Source organism: Sapajus apella, unplaced genomic scaffold (assembly GCF_009761245.1).
Source record: "Sapajus apella isolate SASKATOON/1434 unplaced genomic scaffold, GSC_monkey_1.0 scaffold47, whole genome shotgun sequence".
Classification (NCBI taxonomy): Eukaryota; Metazoa; Chordata; class Mammalia; order Primates; family Cebidae; genus Sapajus; species Sapajus apella.
The window spans coordinates 12,940,349-12,962,991 of NW_022436987.1; the positions used below are offsets into that span (position 1 = coordinate 12,940,349).

A 22,643-nucleotide genomic window follows, 5' to 3' on the forward strand; every position below is an offset into this window, starting at 1 on the left:
CATCTGAGGTCTTACGGTGAATGAGAGGCAGAGCAGGGATTTGGTTCTTGATCTTTTTCTACTCTGCCACTCTGCCTCTGGTGCAAGACCACAACAAGTTCATCTCTGAGTTTCCAGTGCTCACTCATGGCAGTGCTCAGGAGGAATGAATAACAGAAACTCAGAGAGCCCTTCTCTACAGTCTCAGGCCCTCCAGCTTGTACCCACCCCAGCCAGAGACCTTCCCAGTTGTAGGCAAACATAGGAGCCCCTCACACATCAAAGAACCAGAGGTGCTGGGCAAAACTCTATGATGGCAAAGCATGGCCCACTTTCCCCCCCTTTTTTTTTGAGATAGGGTCTCACTCTATTGCCCAGGCTGGAGTGCAAAAAACTTTTTGTAGAGGCTGGGTTTCACTATGTTGCCCAGGCTGCTCTCATGCTCCTGGGCTCAAGTGATCCTCCCACTTCAGCCTCCCAGAGTGCTGGGACTATAGGCATGAGCCACTGCACCTGGCCCTGCTTTTCGTTTAAGTGCTATTTCCTTCATTTGATGGATATTCCTTGTCCTGAACTCCAAGCCCCTTCTCTTCATTACCACCCTTCATCCCCACTGTCCTCCCTCTCCCAAAATTCCTGCCCATATTCACTGCAGCTCTCTATTCTCTAACAGTTCCGCCAAATTAGTTCCCACTAAGTTCATACTGCCTGGTAATAATTACATGTGGCTTCCCACAACCCCCTCAACCAGACACTTGTGTATTAAGCCAAAGGAGAGATTTCGAAAAAATTCTGATCAGTATGCCACGGGAGGAAGAGAATGTGCTTCAAAGTCAGACAAAGCCCAGTTTCAATCACTGGTTCTGCTACTTCCTTTTTGAATTACCTTGGGCAAATCACTTAATTTCTCTGAGCCTTAGTGTCTTCATCTGAAAAATGAGGATAATAAAACCTATCTCATAAGGTGAATATACAAAGACTTTACAATCTTGGACTGTATAGTGGGTTGAACAGTGGCCCTCCAAAAGATGTCAGTCAATGCCTTAACCCACAGAACTTGGGAATGTGACCTTTTATGGAAAAAGGGTCTTTGCACATATAATTAAAGATTTTGACATAAGAAGTCTGCCCTAGATTATCTGAGTTAGCCTAAATGCCATCACAAGAGAAAAGCAGAGGGAAATGTCACACACAGACAGAAGAGGAGGAGGCAATGTGTCCATGAGGGCAGGGACTAGAGTGATATGGCCACAGGTCAAGGAATGGCAGCAGCCACCAGAAGCTGGAAGGGGCAAAGAACAGATTCTCCCCTAGAGCCCACAGACAGAGCTCGGCAGATGTAAACAAGTTAAAGACCTTGGAATGAGCAGTCTCTTCTTTATAAGAGAAGGAAGAAAAGATGCAGTCACACAGAGAAGGCCACATGAAGACAAAGGCAGGGTTAGGATTTTTGTAGCCATAAGTCAAGAAATGCCTGAAAACACCAGAATATGGAAGAGGCAAGGAAATATTCTCTCCTAGAGCCTCCAGATGGAGCATGGTCCTGCTGACACCTTGATTTCAGACATCTGGCCCCCAAAAGTAAGACCATAAATATGAGAGAATAAATTTCTATAAGCCACATAGACTGTGGTACTTTACTATGGGAGACTAATAATTTTTAGGTCAATAATACTAGTAATTATTCATATTAGGTATACTAATACACACTATCTCCTTATCACATATCATCCCTCATCTCCGGCTTTATGCCAAAGCCATACAAACTGCTTTACAAGAATGCAAGGTTTGGGAGAATGGAACCTTGTCTGACTTGGTCATTATGAAAACCCTAATGATTAGCACGGGACCAGGTAGATAGCAGGTGCTCCATACAATTTTTAAAATAAATGAATTGCAGTTCCTCAAACATAATACGCTATGTCATGCCTCCATGTCTTTGCATATGCTGTTCCTTCCCTCAGCCTAGAATACCCTCCTCATTCCCTTACAAACTCCTAAAAAATCATCCTTCAAAACTCTACTCAGATATCACCTCTTCTCTGTGTTCCTTTCCTTACCACATAATCTCTCTACATTAACACCATGCCATGTACATTGCTCTAATACAGCATGTTTTACATTGCACTCCAATCATGTGTATATGTGTTCATCTCACTAACAAGAGAAGAGCTTCTTAGAGGGCAAGAATGTCATGTGATTTACTTCTTCTAAGTCCTCAGCATCCACAACATAGGGCACAGCTACATACACGTAGAGTTTCCCCCTTCTTCCATATATTCTAGCACTGACGGGGCAACTCTCCCCCAAAAGGGGCAAATCTTAACAGCCTGAGACCCAGAAATAAGCCTAGAGGATCCAAAGAGTCCATGAGCCCTTTCTAGACCTATTTCTAAACTCCCTCTAAACAGAAGCCATAGAGAGAACCCTGTGACTGCAGAATCCTGGGAATGGTATTGTTTAATTAAACAGAGACTCAAGTCACCAGCATCTGACTTGGGCTGGGCCTCTGGGACCTGAGCAAGCAACATTTCATCATTAGGAGGAAAGGAGATGACAAACTCTTTCCTGAAAGAACCCAGCAGGCAGGCAGCAGAATTACTGGATGTGGATAAATAAAACCATTATTTCCAAATACATATCCCAGGCAGCACTAAATGCATTCTCCGTATCACAGGCGATACTAAATTTAGAACTGGCAGTTTGAGTCATATGCTGATTCCTAAAGAGAAAAACTAAATTCAAGGGGGGAAAATGAAGTGAAATATGAAAATAAAAATGCAAGCTTAGTCTATAAGAGCAAGGTATCAAGAGAGGTGAACGGAAAGTTACCTGTACAGAAATTCTGGCTGAAAAGGAACTCCAGATGGGGACAGGGCAGGGCTTTGCTAGGTACCAGCAACAGCAGCCTCTGGGGAAACCTCTGGAGTGTCTCCCTGTGTAGAGTTTCAGGGAGGCAGGAGTGGAGTCTGCATTTGAGCAATAATGTGGGAAGCACCCAAAGCCATCCCAAGGGCCGAGGCTCGCTGTTTCCAAAGTGCTGTCACACATACTGTCTCACTGAAGTTTTTTCCTATCCTGCAGTGAAGGTATGCCACCCCATTTTACACTGAAGAACGGAGCCTAGAGGGGTCAAGTGACTTGCCTAAGTCATACTGTCAATCAGGGGCACAGAGATTTAATTTAATAAACTCTTTAGAACAGCTTTAGATTTACAGAGAAGTTTTAAAGATAGTACTAAGTTCCCAAATATCCCCCCCACCCCAGTGTGCCCCATTGTCAACATCTTATATTACTGTGGTACCTCTCTCACAACCAAGGGACCAGCACTGGTACATAACTATTAGCCAAACTCATATTATATTTAGATTTGGCTAGTTTCTCCCTAATGTCCTTTCTCTGCTCCAGGATACCATATTACATTTAGTTGTCATGCCTCCTTAGTGTCCTCCGGTCTGTTACAGTTTCTCTAACTTTGTTTTTGATGAACTTGACAGTTTTGAGTACTAGCAGGTATTTTGTAGGATGTCCCTCAATTGAGTTTTTCTGATGTTTTACTCATAGTTAGACTGGGATTATGGGCTTGGAGGAGGAAGAACACAGAGGTGAATTATCCTTCTCATCACACTATATAAAAGTTATATACTATTAACATGATTTATCACCGGTGATGTTAACCCTGGCCACCTGGGAAAGGTAGTGTTTGCCAGGTTTCTCTACCGTAAGGCTATTCCTCACCTCATTCCCCTCCCCGCCCCACCCCTTTCCATGCTCTACTCTTTGAAAGCAAGTTAGGTGCTCCCAGGAGGAAGAGTTTGGACAGAGCCTGAAACGATGGATAAGATATTAAAGTGTCAAAGGACATTCCAGGTAGAGGGAACTGCAATGCAAGTAAGTGCAGGCGTATTTAGGGAACAGGGTTAGGGGCAAGGTATTGGCAAACAGGGGAAGAGAAGGCTGGGAGGGTGGCTAGGCCCAAACTAGTAGTGCCCTACAACCAAGCAGGGGTCCTGGACTAATCTGAAGGTGAGAGCCATCTTCTCTCATCACCTTGCTTAGGGCACTCAGGATACTGCTCAGGTGCTGAGAAGTGGGACTGTTTTGTGAGTGGGATGCTGTCTTCCAGCTTCCTTTATTCCCCAAAGTTCTCCTGCTCTTTGAGGCACAGACTGCTGGTTACCCGTTCACAAGCCAATCTCCTCTTCTTTCCTGGTAACAGACCTCAAATTTTATTCAGGATAGCCATTTGCTCAGATAAAAGTCTCATTTCCCAGCCTTTACAACAGGTTTGGCTATGTAACTAGGCGCTGGCCAATCGGTTTTAAGTTGACACTGCTGGGTACCACTTCAGGGAAAGTGCCTTACAAAGGCCTCTTTTTGTCATTTCTCCCTTCTATCTGGCTGAATATTGCTAGTAGCCATCTTGGACCTTGAGAAAATCTTGAAGATGAAGGCCTATGTTAAGGATAGCGAAACAGAGAGACAGACATAATTAGGGCCCTTGATATCTGTGGAACTATTATACCAATCCTATAGGGGATATCACCAGACCTCTCATGTGTGAATGCATTAGTCTACTTGGACTGCCATAACAAAAAATACCACAGACTGGGTGGCTGAAACACAAAAATTAATTTTCTCACAGTTCTAGAGCCTAGAAGTCTATGATTAAGATGCCGTTTGGTTTCTAGTGAGTCTCTCCCTGGCTTGCAGATGGCTACCTTCTTGCTGAGTCCTCACACGGCCTTTCCCCTGTGTGTAGAGGGAGAGCAATTCCTAGTGTCTCTTCTGCTTCTCATAATGATACGTCATATCAGACTAGGGCTCTATCCTTATGACCCCACTTAACCTTCATTACCTCCTTAAATACCTTGTCTCCAAACATAGTCACATTGAAGGTTAGGGATTTAATCTACACATTTTTGGGAGACATGATTCAATCCATAATACTGAGAGAAAATGAGTCTGTCTTGTTTAAGCCATTATTATATCTGGTGTCTGTTACTAGCATGTACACACACTAATGATAGACTTCCAAAGTCCAAGGAACACCTTCTAAAGCTTCCACCTCGATGGCCTTGTTAGCTGAAAATCCAAAGGAAAGTACCGGAGATGCCACCCTTAAGTCATTCTGAATGCTGATTCATTAATAGCTCAGATCCACTCAATTGACAAACACTTACTGAGCATCTACTATATGCCAGATACTGGGTTATGTGCTAGGGACACTAAAATAAGCAAAAATGGTCCTTGACCTCTACGTGCTTATAGTCTTTATTGATTTACTTACTCTGAGCTCATCTCCTCTGAAAGGGTACTCCTATAATAAATAAAATAGAAGCAAAAGTTCAAAACTATGGAAAGGAGGCATATCCAAATGCCAGCACTGGGAGCTTACATGCATGTTGTAATTGAGTATCCAGGTTGGCTTTAGCTTCCTAGCAGCCATGAAAGAGCAAGAGAGAGTGACTTGGTTCTTGTTTTCTGAAAGGAATATGAATCCCAATCACTCACAGAAGTCAAATGCAAGCATTTTCTTTTCTGAACAACTCTACCTAGCGTTTGTGTGTACCTTGAATGTCTGGAAAGTATCATTTCCTGATCAAATCCCAATCAATGATTTCTCTAAATTCCATGTGCAGTTCATTAGATCTTAGATACCCATCCAGTAAAGCCAGAGAGTTCCATGGTTTACACACCTGCTTTTGGTTTCCTATTTTAGAGCTTATTGAAGACTGTAATGATCACTTCAAGATAGCACAGAGAATGGGGACTGGTAAATACAGAAAGCTCTGAAGCTTGGACATTAGGTGCATGATTTTAAGAAGAAGAAATAGCAAGATGATATGACCCTAGAAAAGGGCCAGGGTATATAGAAAGATGAAACCCCAAGATGAAGTCAGTATAACTCACCCACAGGGCTCCCTTCTTGGTATATCACAACAGCCGGCATCTTATGCGAGAAAGAGTATGGGTTTGAATCCCAGCTCTACTACGCTATAACTTGTTAGCTCTGTAATTTTGCGAGTTTTAGCAGCTCAGAGACTCAGTTTCCTCAGGTAAAATGAAAATGGCATCTACCTATCATGGGAATTAACTACCCAAACATATGTGTTATCTCTGCCATAGTGCAATAATGATAACGAAAGCCTACATATAAGGGTCTGATCTGTGCCAAGCACTGTATTACACACTTGACATGAATTATATCATTTAATCTTCACCATAAGGTAGATGCTATTAAAGAATTCAAAAACTGTTGGTTTCTCCCCAAAGCTATGCCAAGCCATATCCTTTGATATTTCTGAAAGGAATGTATCAGTGCTTCGAAGCCTCTTGCCAGATCCATTCCATGCAAAGCAGCTATATTGACACCAATTTTATAACCATCTGCAATCCCAAAAGTTTGCTGCTACTGGTATAGACTTTTAATTCTCGGGCTCCCCAGTGGGAGTTTGAAGAACTCAAAACCCTTCCAAGAGACTTTTTTGTTTGTTTGAGATGGAGTCTCGCTTTGTTGCCCAGGCTGGAGTACAGTGGCACGATCTCAGCTCACTGCAACCTCTGCCTCCCCGGTTCAAGTGACTCTCCTGCCTCAGCCTCCCAAGTAGCTGGGATTACAGGCACACACCAATACACCCAGCTAATTTTTGTATTTTTAGTAGAGACAGTGTTTCACCATGTTGGCCAGGATGGTCTCAATCTCCTGACCTCATGATTCACCTGCCTTCGTCTCCCAAAGTTCTGGGATTACAGGCATGAACCACTGTGCCCGGCCCCGAAAGGCTCTTTTTAACCTCCATTTGCAATGGAAAGAAAGACACTGAGGAATTTGGAGCATGTGATTCAAAATAGAGTGACTAGGCTGCAAGGATAGGGAGTGGGAGTTATTGTTTAATAGGTACAACATTTCAGTATAAGAAAATAAAAATGTTCTGGAGATGAATCGTAGTGATGGTTTTACAACAAGGTGAATGTATTTAATGTCACTGGACTGTATGCTTAAAATGGTTAAAATACTACATTTATGTCATACATATTTTATCACAGTAAAAATAATAATAGTAATAATAATAAATAAAATAACCAGGGCTGTGAGGAATCTAAAAGTCATATATGATAGAGAATATGTGAACAAATTCAAGTGTTCTGAAGGAAAAAGTTTGAAAGCCTCTGGTTTACAGGGTAATGGTACTACCTACTACTTATGAAGCACATCATATATGTCAGCACTTTACCTAGATTATCTTTATTCTCCAGCAGGGCCCTGCAAGGCATTCCTTGCTTATAAGGATTGGGTGACCAGCCCAAGATCACACAGCTAGAAAGTGGTGAAGATGGGATTTGAATCCAACCAGTGTTCCTTTTTCTACACCATACTCCCTCTCATTCAAATATTGAGTATATATCCGGATTTTAAAATGCTGAAAATTTCTCTCAAGCCTGAGATTTTATTATTCTGAACTGGTATGTAGCGGGTAGAAAGGTCAGATATCCATCTTCTTGAAGCCTCCCTATACTGCCAGGGTATGTAGGTAAACCTCAGCCTATTGAATCCTGCCCTCTAGGGGCAAACATTGTAAGAGGAAACTGGAGGGGCCTTGAGATCAGAACCAGAGGCAAAATCAGGTTGATGCTGCCAGGGGACTGCATCAGGGCCCATGGATCACAACCAGCTCCTCTTGCTGGGGTGGGAGCCATCAGCCAACAGAAACACAAAGTAAGCTACAAATACAGTAAGAGCTACTAAAACCATTTCTCCCCACAGTGTAGTCACCACATCCAGAAGAGGAAGAGAAAGACAATGAAACAGGAAGAATTAGAGCTGGGTGAGAAGGCTCTGAAATCTGCAGTGTCTGTTCAAATCCTGGCCTATTGTTATGTGGGTAAGACTTATAACAGTTCTGGAGCTGGAGCACAATCTCCTATCTGCCCTGGGTGCCCTCAGAAATCCCTCGGCATTACCTCCTACTCAGTTACCTCCCTCCCACCACTGAATCTTGCCCTCCAGAAAAACAGATTTGGGAAATGATCCTCAGGTCTAACTCAGTATCACAAACTTCCAGATAACAAAGGTATTAGGCCAGAGTCAAGGGATGACTGACAAGGAAATGGGTTTTCCATAATTCTGGCTATGGATCAGAGACTCCTAGATACTGAATCTCTATTTTTCCCCACTGGATAAAAATGTAAACTTGCTGACCATGAGTTTGCTTCAAAAAGTAGAAGAACTTTTTGTATAAGAAATGTTTGTCAACATTCTCTTTAAGGAAAATACAGCAACTGTAAGTTCTTCAAGAATGATGAGGCAAGCCTTGAGTGAAAAAGGCCTGTAATGCGGCAAGGAGGGGCCGATTGCTGGATGCAGCAGAACTCCATTCCGCGTGGATGGTGTTACCTGCAGCTACAAGTTCCACTAGGGAACCAAGGGCTGGTGAAGGCGAGGTTGAGATAACTCGTATCTACTGTATAGAGCAAGCTTCCTGGACTCCTTGCTCTCAATGTGTCTGTATCCTTGAGTGAGTAAGTCAGGAAGTTGATGTAATCTTACATGCCTGTGTGTTACAGATGAGTGTGTGTTTATGGCCTCTTTCTACCATCCATAGATTCTCATTGCATTTCCTCTAGCTTCCTTCAAGAATATTCTCTTTAAGCTTGTAAGCTGGGACGCATTCGTATGAGCTCCACAGATGGCCGGCACCGGCAGCAGAAGTCACTTTCTGAGAAGAGCCTTGGAATAGTGAGTGGAGCCCTGGCTGACCAGCCCTGCCGTGTGGACCCAGCTGGAGTCAGCTGGGCTCTACTCCACACAGCGCACGGCTGTCGCCTGCTCACTTCAAGTGGAGGATCTGGCACTTATTTTAGGTCCTTATAAATAATACATTTTGTCATCTTGATTCTTCAAGGCCTTCTTTTAAGCTATTTTTTTCCTTTTTGGGAAAACCACTTTTACTCTACAAGACAGAGTTGTTCATAAATCAAGAGGAGTTCCTAGTGACCAAAGCCTAAGTTCCTGACTTCAGAAGGAGCAGGCAGCCACCCATCCTGATTAGTCAAAGCCTCATAGAAGAAGAGAATCTTATTTTAAGGATGAAAGGAAATGTCTAACATCTCTCTGATTCCTTCACCTCCGACACAGACAGTCCTAGTGCCTGAGCTTTAAATATCACACTCAACCCTTGCTTCCCTGAGAGTCCCTACAGGCTCATGAAGGTCATCTGTAAAATGGGGACAAGGCTTCCTGTGTAGAATTGTCCAAGTGTCTGGCATAAAGTCAAGGTTCGGTCTGTGAGCTCCCCTTTAACTCTTCCAGTCCCTTGCAACTCCCAAGAAGATACATATTTATACCTTGAAAATTGTTACTTTATTCCTTCTTCACAACTATGAATCACAGAGAAGAGTTCTCCAATTAATATGGCACAAAACAAATCTAGCAGGACAGTGATAAAGTGCTGAACTAGAATCAGATAAACCAGGGCTTGAAGCCTGGCTCTGCTACTTGTTAGGTGACCTCAGGCAAGTTCCCTAATCTCACTGGACTTCAACGTCCTATTCAATAAATGGGACAAACCACTAGCTTTATAGAAGAGACTATAAGTATTCCCTGACAATTCTTATGCACACTAAGAAGTGCATAAGTGCAATTCTTAAGCACTTCTTAGTGTGCATAAGAATTGCCAGGGAATACTGCTAAAATGCCAATTCTGATTCAGCAGGTCTTAGGTAGTGCCTGAGGCTCTCCATTTCTCATTAGCACCTCCCTCCCTGCCTCTGGTTTGTGGATCACCTTTTGACCGGAAAAGAAGAACATGAAGAGTCAAGACATGTTGTAAGTTGTAAAGGGCTATGTCACCTTAAAGGCTGATTCATTAACCATTGTCATTTTACCTTAAAACACAAAGAAGAACATGAGTTAATCCTTGATTTTCTTATGGGTAAGCAAAACTGATTATTTATCTAGTAAAATAACAGGAGCTGGGGAAAACCAGTTGTCACCAATTCTCCCAACACCACCCCAAAAAAATCCAAGAGCGACTAACTAACAAAGCATAACACCCCCGCCTCTCGCTGGCTGATGTAAAAAGTAAACATACAAACGAAATCCCTAATAGAGCTTAAAACTATTTCAGATGAAAAGTTTTGGGGGTAACAGTGTAAACCCCACTGCTCCTCAAAAGAGCATTGTTTTAAGATCAAGTGTTTATGACTAAACTGAAATGTTGGTTTTGAGTGTAAAAGCAGATTTGGGTAGATTGAAAAAGAAAAAAAAAAAAAAAAACATAAACATGGAGTTCCTGAGACTAGTTTGATGGAGGAGGAGAGGCAATTGAGGAGAGAATTTAATGCAATGGAAATGGAAGAAGGAAGTCAGAGTGACAAGGACTGTGAAAAGGGCTTTCCTTCTTGGAACAATCCTATACTCTAAGGCCACCTCCTTGGTGACACCTTTCCTGACAGCCCCAGATAGAGGAGATTCCTGCTCTTGTTGCCAAAGCACTAATACCCACCTCTCCACCCATCCTGGGGCCAGTGCTTATCACACTGTATTGAACAATCATATTGATCTCCAATCCCTTAAGGTCAAGGACCACATCCTATTTAGATTCTCAGCCTGGCATAGTGCCCTGGCACATATTAGGCACTCAGTAAATAATGCTGATTGAATTCATGAAGTAGAGGATGTTGAAGAAAAATTTAATGACCTTTCTTCATGGTTTATCTTTCCTGAGGCTATTCATTCATATATTCACTTACTTGGTGTCTTAGTACAGTTTGTGCTGCCATAACAGAATAGCACAGACTGGATAATTTATAAAGAATAGACATTTATTGATTTACAGTTCTGGAGGCTGAGATGTCCAATATCAAAGTGCCATTTCTGATGAGGGCCTTCCTGATGCATCATAACATAGTGGATGGTGAGGGAGGGTGGTGGAGAGAGAGAGAGAGAGAGAGAGCGAGAGCACAAGTAGGGATGAACTCACTCCCTCGATAACAGCACAAGTCCATTCATAAGGGCAGACCTAAACACCTCTTATAGGTCGCACCTCTTAATGTTGTTGCAATGACTATATTGTAACATGGATTTTGGAGGGGACAAACATTCAAATCCTAGCACTTAGGAAGCATACATTTTCTAAGTGTGAGCCCTCAGACTATTTACCAGTTTTCAGTGTATTTCAGTCTGAGAAATATTTCAAATTTTCTTTATCTCAAGACTATAAACTTAGTCATATGTAATAAGTATATTGTATAAACTTTTAGCATCTTTCCAAAGTACTTTTTTATTTTCACAGTAAATTGAATATATGATTTTTCTATTTTAAAATAAGGAAACTGAGGTCCAGAAAAAATTAAATTATCTAAGGCAGGGTCTTAAAGTAAATAAAAATCACTTGGTGCACTTGTCAAAAATACAAGTTCCTGTCACCTACCTCTAGAGATTCTGATTCAGTAGGATGAGCTGGAGCCCAGAAATCTGCATTTTAATCTTCCCCAGGTGATTCTGAGGCAAGTGGTCTACAGACCTGGGGTAAGACCCCTACGCATTAAAGTCCAGTCCAGAGCCCTCCTTCAGGCTGGGTGCCTGGCCTATTCTGGAGGTCAGCATGGGTTGCCGGTTGTCTCAGGGCTTTGGTTTCAAACCTAGAGTCATGCGATAGGAGGCAAGTCACATGTATGGCACCTTCATGGGGCCTGGTGGCAAAGCCAAAACCAGGGACACTCAGACAATGATGGCAGTTCCAAGAGCCCATGAGTAAAATCATGAAGCCAGAATGGTGGCTGGCAAATGGATCCCATTTCTGAGGACTTAAGAGCTGGAAGGCCAGGATCTGGAAAAGAATTAGGCCTTCTAGGGAACAGGAACAACAATAACAATTACAAAGAGGCTAATTTTGGGAAATACTGGAGGCGTCTGATGTATTTCTTTTGGATCTATACCCCTTCTTTTCCACTTTGAGATAGGTTACCAAATGGAGCCCAATGTGACAATTCAGTAAAGGACAGTAACTGAAGACAGGATGAGTTTCCCTCTTGTCTATCTTCTACATCCAAGTCCTACTGATTGGACCTCTATGTTCTCTCCCATCAGCCCCTTCCTCTTCAGCCCAATGCCAAAGCTCTAATTAAAGATCTTGTGCATTGCCTTTCATCTGAATTGTAAAAGCATCCCAAGGCTCTCCCTGACTCTCACCTTTACTTCAAACTACCTCCCCTAGAAAGCCTCATTAATCTTTTCAGGGCATAGATTTCATTATGGAGTGTAACAATTCCACTTTATTTGAAGCCAGAAGATATGGTTCTGGCCCCAGCTCCAGCACCAACATTTACAAGTTGTCTGACCTTGGTTTAATAACTTCCCCCTTTGGGATTCAGTCATTATGTGTGAGATGGTGATATGGTTTGGCTGTGTCCCCATCCAAATCTCATCTTGAATTCCCATGTGTTGTGGGAGGGTTCTGATGGGAGGAAACTGAATCCTGGAGGCAAGTTATTCCCATGCTGTGTCATGATAGTGAATAAGTCTCACGAGATCTGACCCTTCTAAAAAGAGGCATTCCCCTTCACAAGCTCTCTCATTTTTTGCCTGCTGCCATCCATCTAAGATGTGACTTGCTCCTCTTTGCCTTCTGCCATGATTGTGAGGCCTCCCCAGCCAAATGGAACTATAAGTCTAATTAAATATCTTTCTTTTATAAATTGCTCAGTTTCAGGTATTCTTTATTAGCAGTGTGAAAATGGACTAATACAGTAAATTGGTACCAGCAGACGGGTGCTGCTGAAAAGATACCTGAAAATGTGGAAGTGACTTTGGAACTGGGTAACAGGTAGAGGCTGGAACAGTTTTTAGGGCTCAGAAGACAGGAAGATGTGGGAAAGTTTGGAACTCCCTAGAGACTTGTTGGATAGCTTTGACCAAAATGCTGATAATGACATGGACAATAAAATCCAGGCTGAGGTGGTCTCAGATGGAGATGAGGAACTTGTTGGAAATTAGAGCAAAGGTGACTCTTGTTATGTTTTAACAAAAAGACTGGCAGCATTTTGCCCCTGCCCTAGAGATTTGTGAAACTTTGAACTTGAGAGAGATGATTTAGGGTATCTGGTAGAAGAAATTTCTAAGCAGAAAAGCATTCAAGAGGTGACTTGGGTACTGTTAAAGACATTCAGTTTTATAAGGGAAGCAGAGCATAAAAGTTTGGAAAATTTGCAGCCTGACAATGCAATAGAAAAGAAAACCCCATTTTCTAAGAAGAAATTCAAGCCAGCTACAGAAATTTGCATAAGTAATGAGGAGCCCAGTGTTAATCCCCAAGACAACAGGAAAAATGTCTCCAGGGCATGTCAGAGGTCTTCACAGCAGCCCCTTCTATCACAGACCTGGAGGGCTAGGAGGAAAATATGATTTCATGGGCCAGGCCCAGGGTCCCTGTGCTGTGTGCAGCCTAGGGACATAGTGCTCTGTGTCCCAGCCATTCCAGCTGTGGCTGAAAGGGGACACACAGAGCTTGGGCCATGGCTTCAGAGGTACAAACCTCAAACCTTGGCAGCTTCCACGTGGTGTTGAGCCTGTGAGTGCACAGACTGGGGCACTGCCTAGTGGAGCTGTGAGGATCTGGAGGCCACCGTCCTCCAGAACCCAGAATGGTAGATCCAATGACAGCTTGCACCATGCGCCTGGGAAAGCTGCAGACCCTCAATCCCAGCGCATGAAAGCAGCCAAAGGGAGACTGTACCCTGCAAAGCCAGAGGGGTGGAGCTGCCCAAGGCTATAGGAACCTACCACGTGCATCAGTGTGACCTGAATGTGAGACACAGAGTCAAAGGAGATCATTTGGAGCTTTAAGATTTGAATGTCTCACTGGATTTCAGACTTGCATGGGGCCTGTAGCCCCTTTGTTTTGGTCAATTTTTCCTATTTGGAATGGCTGTATTTACCCAATGCATGTTCCCCCATTATATCTAGGAAAGAACTAACTTGCTTTTGATTTTACAGGCTCATAGGCAGAAGGGACTTCCCTTATCTGAGATGAGACTTTGGACTGTGGCCTTCTGAGTTAAGGCTGAAATGAGTTAAGACTTTGGGGGACTGTTGGGAAGGCATGATTGGTTTTGAAATGTGAGGACATGAGATTTGGGAGGGGCCAGGGGTGGAATGATATTGTTTAGCTTCATGTCCCCATCCAAATCTCATCTTAAATTCCCACATGTTGTGAGAGGGACCTGGTGGGAGGTAATTGAATCATGGACAAGTCTTTCCCATGCTGTTCTCTTAATAGTGAATAAGTCTCATGAGATCTGATGGTTTTAAAAAGAGGCATTACCCTGCACAGGCACTCTCATTTTTTGCCTGCCCACCATCCATATAAGGTGTGAGTTGCTCCTCCCTGCCTTCTACCATGATTGTGAGGCTTCCCCAGCCACATGAAACTGTTAAGTCCAACCAACTAAACCTCTTTCTTTTGTAAATTGCTCAGTCTTGGGTATATCTTTTTTTTTTTTTTTTTTTTTGAGACAGAGTTTCGCTCTTGTTACCCAGGCTGGAGTGCAATGGCGTGATCTCAGCTCACCGCAACCTCCGCCTCCTGGGTTCAGGCAATTCTCCTGCCTCAGCCTCCTGAGTAGCTGGGATTACAGGCACGCACCACGATGCCCAGCTAATTTTTTGTATTTTTAGTAGAGACGGGGTTTCACCATGTTGACAACAATGGTCTTGATCTCTTGACCTAGTGATCCACCCGCCTTGGCCTCCCAAAGTGCTGGGATTACAGGCGTGAGCCACCGCGCCCGGCCTTGGATATATCTTTATCAGCAGCATGAAAATGGACTAATACAGATGGAGTACTTAAAAACTTACTAAACTTATTAAGTTTTTAAGCAGGCATCTTATTGCCTATAGAATTAAATATACAAATGCCTTACCCTGGAACATATAAGGAGGAGGCCCTCTATGATGATCTGACCCCAACTTTTTTAAACCCTACTACCCTTAGCCAAACTGAAGTATTTCCAGTTTCCCAAACAAGCCTGAAGTTTTTGCTTCCTCGATGCTTCTGTCATTATTTTAGCTTAGAAATCCTATTACACCTATTTCAACTTGTATGATTCCCACCTTTTCGAGGTCCCAATCACATGGATCTCCTTTATATTTCTCACTTTGTGCCCATAGGCTAAAAACAAACTTTTTCTGCTCTGATCCCTGTAGTAGTTCTCTCAGCTGCTACTTCAGTTCCCCTGGGCCTGGTTCATACATTTTTTGTCAGCTCCTTGAGAGAAGAGCCTGTGTATGTCTCCTACCCACTTAGGACAGGGCCTTGCACAGAGAATCTTTGACAAATAATTGTTGGATACATGTTGGAAAGTGGATGATCCCATTTCAGTTAGGTCCTGAATGTCTGTGGCAGGCAAGGCAGAGAAGAACACATGCTGGACAAATATTATTAATAGTTTCCAGTCTTACAAAACAAGAAACACAAATTCCTGTTACAGTGAACAACTTTTTCTTGAAATCAACCCCAAGGATACAAGCCATAAAAAGATGCTACCAAGCTTGGTAGTGTAGTAGTATGTGCACACTGTTCATTAAGGCCTAAGATGATGTTCATTGCCAGTAACAATTTGGGTTGAGGTGCTCAATTTGGTGGCTGAGGATGACTGGAAGCTCCAGGCAGTTGCATGGCACAGAGCACAATCTACAGAGCACATCCTCATAGCCACAATGGCCCAGTCTAAGTTATGAGCTCTAGGGTTGTGGTAAGAGGCAGACTTCTTACATACATGGTGTACTTGAAAGGGATTTCCTCCTCTGACACTCCTAGCCCTGGATCTGGTCTGTCTCTGCTTATTCTCTGTCCACTTGGGTCACAGTCAAGCATGTATATGTTTTATCTCCCTAACTACACCATCAATTCCTGCCTGGAAGGACCTGCATCTTGTTCATTTTTCTATCTCCCTCATGCCTAGCATAAAACCTTGCTCACAGCAGATGTCAATAAATGTTCTCTGGATGGATGCTCAAATTTAGATCAAATTGACTCAAATCCCAATTAAAATCCCCAGTCAGGAAGACAAGATTTAATTCATTTTTTTCCTACTAAAAGGACAATCTTGCTGTTTAATATAACCTAATACATTTTCTTCACAACTCTGAGACAGACGCAGGTTCTGTTTTTAGAAGTCATGTTGTAAAGTAGTGCTGGTTTTGATATTTGAGGCATATTAGAATTATAAATGATAACTGAGCTTGCTCCGAACTATTCATCATCCTACAATCCTAGGATAGTAGAATGTGAAAGGCCTTAGAGAACAACCAGGTGGTTGTATAGCTGAGAGAATGAAAATTCAAGAGCTGGAATCAGAACCCAGGTTGGATGGTTGACTGGTTGGGTAGAGGGTTGATTAGTTTCTTTTCCTTGTTCATTTATTCAGCAAATATCACTGAGAACATATTGTGTGCCAAATTTTGTGCTGGATGCTAGGGATACAGAGCTGGCAAAGACAATCACAGTGAGGTCACAGACTAATGGCTACTTCCTGATTCCTTAGCCCAGCACATTTTATCTTCTTCAAAAGAGCTGGACTTTCTGTTTAAAAGAGCTTCCTGGAGAAAAGGACCAATGTCCATTGGGCAAGAAGGCCTTGCGTTTACTGGAGCACTCCAGGTATATGGGCTAAGGGCATCCACTCAAGGTCTACTGGACTGGGCTTACTTGAAAGCCTCATACTTTCATGTCTCCTTTGTGAGAATATTTCTGAGGCTGTATCCAGACTCAGTAGAAAATGTGGATTTGATTGATTAGCATTCAACAGGACAGCTGTTTGTTTTCCATCAACTAGACTATGGCGTTAACACCTCTGTTGGTTCCTGATGCCTAAAGGATTAAGTCCAATACCCTCAACATGTCACCCACTTAGCACAGGGCCTTGCCACCCAAGGACCTTCATGGTACAATCAATAATCTAACACATCAGCACATATTTCCTAAACAAACTGTCTTGTTTTCTATTTCTTGAATATACTCCTTTCCTTAAGGATTCTGGGCCTTTTCAAGCATTATTCCTTTTTCTGGAATGCTCTCTTGCCTAATCCCCTTCTGAAGTACAGTTTCTCTACGAAACTTTCCCTTACTTCCCCTATGAAAAGTAAGTCCCCTCCTTTGAAGTTCTCACCTTCCCTGGACTCTCCTTTGCCATTATACCACTTACTGAGATTCACCTATCTACAGGTTTACATCCCCAGAGAGAAGGGGAGTCCAAAAGAGCAGAGCTCTGTCTTATTCACCACCAGCATAACACCATCCACAGATAAGGTACTGGCTAAAAGACCGCTGAATGAATGAATTCTTTAGCAATAGCCCCGCCTTTCACTTTCCCAAGCCATCTTTTAGAGGTATAAGAACTAGCCTTCATCTATAGTCCCTCAAATTTATGGAGGTACATCCTGACAGTCAGGTCTGTTATCTCTCAAGTCTACCCACTGCCAGGTAATGCCCTTCCCCTCTTCATGATCACACCTCATACCCCAACCCTCAATCAGTTTAGGAACTTAAACTAGGTATTAATTTGATCTATGCTAATTGAGTATTATAGCACTTACTGTTTTGTCTAACACAGGGTCTGGCTGAGAGTAAGTGCTAAATAAATAAATATTTATTGAAAGTCGAATGAGTTCCTCTAAACCTCAAGTTGAAATTTGATCCCAATATTGGAGGTATAGGCCTGATGGATGATGTTTGGGTAAAGGGGGGTGGATTCCTAATGAATAGTTTGATGCCCTCTGCGGGGAGTGAGTTGTCACTCTATTAGTTCCTGCAAGAGCTACTTGTTAAAAAGAACCTGGCACCTCCCCTCTCTCTTGCTTCCTGTCTCACCATGTGATCTCTGCACATGCTGGCTCCCCTTTGCCTTCTGTCATGAGTGGAAGCAGCCTGAGCCCTCACCAGAAACCAAGCAGATTCCGGCGCCATGCTTCTTATACAACCTGCAGAACCATAAGCCAAGCAAACTTCTTTTCTTTATAAATTACCCAGTCTTAGGTATTCCTTGACAGAAACACCAAATAAACAAAGAATAATAGCCTTCAGGGCACGCATGACACTAGAAGTCAGAAGAGCTGGGTGCCATATGTGGCCTCTCATGAAACACAACATAACAACATGAAAGAGTCCAGATAAAATGTCAAAGTAAGGGAAGCAAGCTGTATTTGCTTTAGAGAAAGTCAGGAAAGGGGGGAGCCCTGTGGTTAGAGAGGCCAGGGTAGGCTTTAGCAGTCCAGAACATAGCCCTGGGGCAAATGTCAGGGGTGTGGTGCAGCATGCCAGGGAAGGATGATGTTTCCTGAACTGGCATAAAATTAAACAGGCGGTATCTAACAGAGAGACTTGAAGTGGCCTCTGAGCAACAGCGGTGAGTGTGATGGGGAGAGCTATGGGGAGGACTTAAGCATGATCTCAGCTTCCAAATGTATTTAGTGGGATGCAGTCGAAGGACCACTAGATTAGAAGTCAGAGGAACTAGGGAAAGGAAACAAGCATTGACTAAGCACTTCCTTTATTCCAGGCTCTGTGCTGGGCAGTTTATATACATTATCTCATTCAACCTCACTTCATCACCCTCCCAGGGAAATATTAATAATCTTATTTTATAGAGAAACTGGGACTCAGACAGGGAAAGCTACTTTAGCACTCTGAATTTCAGGATGCTTATCTGTAAAATGGATAATAAGACCCCTCTCACAGGTCTAGTGTGAGAATGAAAATGAGATACTACCATGCCAGGTGCTTTGTAAAGTCTACTCTAATTATTAATATCAATAACCACTTATAATAACTAGCTTGCACAAAGTCACACAGCTCATGAATGCCTTCGGTGGGATATAAATGGTGGATGGTGCTTTTATTTTGTCAGGGTGCCCCTTAGAAGACCAGGATTTGAAAAACAGCTCTGCCAGTAATTAGTTGGGTGACCTCAGACAAACTATTGCGCCTTGCAGAGCCATGTTCTCTTAATCTGAATAAAGGGGCCAAGAACCCTGCCCTACAGAGCCCACAGGGAGGCTAGGCAGATAAAATAACTGGTAAACACAGAGCTTTATTATGTGTACAGATGGAACTGTGACAGCTATGATGGATACCCTGAACAGGGACAAATGTCTTCAAGTTGGGATGATTCAGGTACACTAGATGATGACATATGAAGCCAGAGTTTTGCCTGGGGTGTCAATGATTTTGCAGGCAGCAAGTAGCCTCTAGTTTACAGTGACTATGCCTGCCCCGGCAACAGCCTAGTCTACATCTTCTTAATGCTCCCATGAAAATAAAAACATTGTGAATCTCCTAAGACACCATCAGAGACACGCTTTAGGATTTTATCCAACACATTAGGAAAATAACTTCTCATAAAATCAGCTTTAGGAAAGAGTTGGCATGGGAAAGGGACATAGTCAGAATTCTTCCAGGGGTCAGATTACAAGAAACATGCCACTCTCAGCACCTGAAAGGATTTCTCTGTAACGAAGACTGAGTTCTTTGGGGAAATTTAAGCTGGGTGGGCTGTTTGCTGAGTGGGTGTCAGTCCTCAGGCAGAAACAGGACAGTGTGTCCCAGCCTACCCCAGCCTGCCAGTAAGCTGACACATGCCCTGAATTTGTGCTCTGTGTAGCAATGAAAGTTCTCCCTGTGCAGAGCATGCAAACTCAAGCCACGCGCACACCATCCACGCGCACCCACCACAGGGCTGTCAGCTGATCAGAGGCCCCACAGGCCTCTCCCCTCCTCACATCCTGGGGTGTTGGCTACCGGACTTAACTCATTTGACCCTTATGTACACAAAACTCTGCAAGGTATTATGAACCTAATTTTATAGACTAGAAGAAGGGGATTCAGAGAGCCACCTGCCTAATTTACATAGCTAGAAGAGGTGGAGCTGAGATTTAGCCTAGGTCCTTCTGACTTCAAGGACACATCTGTCCTTGGCAGATTTGCCTAAGGCAGACTTACTTTTCAAGACTGAAAGCAAAGCCAAGAATCAGAGACTCTTAGAGCTGTGATTCTCAGTCCACCATGGGAAGCAGTCCCTCTGTCCCACCTGACACATGGTCGTCCGGCCTCTGCAGGAACACCTGCCCTGACAGGGGCTCACCATCTGCTCCAGTTATAAGAAGTTCTTTGTTCCACTGACATAGAGAATGCCAGCTTCCACTGAGTGCCTAAATCAGCATAAATATTTCGTCCCTCACTGCATTGCATGTTAGACACACTAGAGGATTTTTTAAAGGATACCATGCTCTCTTTTGTGATGGTAATTGCTTTTCCAAATTCATGTGGCTTATGAGTTTAGATTTTCACAAGGCAAATGTTCTTAAAGCATGTATCTATTTCACATGGGTATTCACAGATCCTATCACATGGTGCCAGGGCTGGATGAGTCACACCTCTGCCCACCACCCCCCTTCCTGCCCGCCAGTCCAGCTCTCCTCTGCCGTTCTACAGAAGGACACAAAGCCTACTCTGACATTTCTCTCACCCTCGCCTGCTCACCTGGACACAAAGAGTTGCTTCCAGGCAGGCAACAAACCAGAACACATAGCAGTGGTAAGATGGGGCAGCTCAGAGTGCCCAACTGAGCTCTGTTCCAAGTGGATAACTGGCATCGATGTAGTTACTGTCTAGGGAGACTGCAAAAGAGAGGCCCCCAGAGACAGAATGAGGTGTTGCAGCTGTAGAAGAAGCCCCTGACAAACCAACCCTCTGAACTCAAGGACAGGTTCCCTGGACGAAAAGTAAGCAGCTCAGTATCCTAGAGATTTAGTATTCAGAGAAAAGGCAAGATGCTGCCTGATTTCTCTAAGATCATAAGAACAGCAAAGCCAGATGGGTTCCGGGGGTGTCACTTCCAAAGTACCATGGGTCCTTTCTGACTTGACATTGTGTCTACCACATAGTAGCTATATTTAATAGCAAACATTTTAATAAGTAAAAGCCCACATGTCAAACACAAATATCTCACTCACAGAATTGGAAAAAACATCTCAAACAACATGCACAAACAACAATCTAAATTGTTTCCCCTAAAGCAGCAAAGTCTCTCCCTAGACTGTTCCTATTCCTTCTTAGGCTCTCCCATGGCATCCCTTTTCAGGATATTCTGGTAAGGAAACAGAACTGTAAGGGTGGGAAGCAAACCATGAGTCCTTAGATCAGCTACGAAACAAGCTGACCCCCAGAGAGGCTGGATCAGGGTCAGATTGCTTAGGGCATTCTAAGGCCATTGTGGCTTACCCTTGGTGGCTGTGGGCATGGAATATCTATACCCAGATGTCTAAAAGGTGCCTCCAGTGCAGTGTGTTCAAATTCAGATCAGATCTTCCTATACAAACCTGGTCACCTTCTACTTTTTTTTAATTCCTAGGTTAGTGAATGGCAGGGCCATTCCCATTCATGCACCCAGAAACCTGGGGCTTGTGCTTCACATTTTCCCTTTCCTCACAGCTACATTCAATCCATCATCAAGGCCTATTAATTTTACCTCCTAATATCTTAAACCATGGTGTCCTTCTTATCTCCACTGTTACTTCTCTGGCTCTATCCAGCATGATTTCTTACTAAGACCACTGCAAAACCCTCCTTAACTTGTTCCCCCTCCCCTACTTTTGCACCCTCCATCCATTCACAAGCCATTGTTGGAAACAGCTCTTATAAATGTCACATTGAGCATAGTGCCCTCCTTATGTGTAACATACACACAACCCCCCATGCTTCAAATCCTTCTACGATTCCTGTGAGCTTAGAATAAAGAGAAAAAAATTCTTCACATGACCTACAAGGCCCTAATTCCTCCCTCCAGCCTTTTCTCTGTACTCAAGTCATATGGACCTTCTCAGTTCTTTGAAAGTGCTAAGCTGCCTCTCACCATAGGGGCCATATTTGTCCATATGCCTAGAAAGCTTTCTCCCTACCCTACCCACTCCTTTCATCTAATAATAACTCCTACTGATCCTTCAGATCTCAGCTCAGATGTCAATTCCTCAGCAAAGCTATCCTTGATCATGTGAAGTAGGTGAGGACCACTATTATACATTCTCAGAATACCATGTCTGTTTCTTTCGTAGCATTTACCCTAGTTTGTAATTTTACATGACTGGTACAATTTTTTTTTTTTTTACAGTGTCTGAGTCCTTCCATAAGACTGTAAGCTCCTTGAGGGCAAGGGATCGTGTCTGTTTTATCATCATAGTACCTCCAGCTTTTAGCACAAGGCCTGAAATATAGTAGGCAGTCAATAAAAATCTGCTGAATGAATAATAAACTGCAGCTATTCACTAAGCTTATTCCAAGCAATCATACCAGGTCCCTTTCTAATACTATTTCTGAGGTTCTCTTGAGTCTGGCTTAAATTAACAGAAACTTGATATTTTTGTCACCTCTCCTCATCTCTCTGGTATCCACTATAGTGAACTATCTTTTATAGATGAAGAGAACACAGAATTGCCATCATTACACAGTTACATTTACTGAGGATTTACTTACCATGCACTAGGTGTGGTACTGAATACCATACATGCGTTATTCAGTTAATCCTTTCAGTACTATGAGATATGCATTACTAGCCGCTTTTTGCTGGTAAGAAACAGAAACCCAGAGAGGATTTGCTAAAATATGGTG

The 22,643-nt window shown here is 43.1% G+C and overlaps 1 protein-coding gene across 6 annotated transcripts in view; it reads right to left on the reverse strand.

Moving 5' to 3' along the window:
- The window catches only part of SERGEF (secretion regulating guanine nucleotide exchange factor), a 233,335-nt gene that overhangs the window by 30,346 nt on the left and 180,346 nt on the right, over positions 1-22,643 (reverse strand). For 2 of the 6 annotated variants that reach the window (XM_032240896.1, XM_032240892.1), the window contains one exon: positions 1,863-4,434. The exons of the other annotated variants lie outside the window; for them this stretch is intronic. In XM_032240896.1, the coding sequence (XP_032096787.1) occupies positions 4,391-4,434 (44 nt within the window). In that variant the 3' untranslated portion in view covers positions 1,863-4,390. Of the gene's footprint in view, positions 1-1,862; positions 4,435-22,643 lie in introns of those variants that run through there. 6 annotated transcript variants of the gene reach the window in all.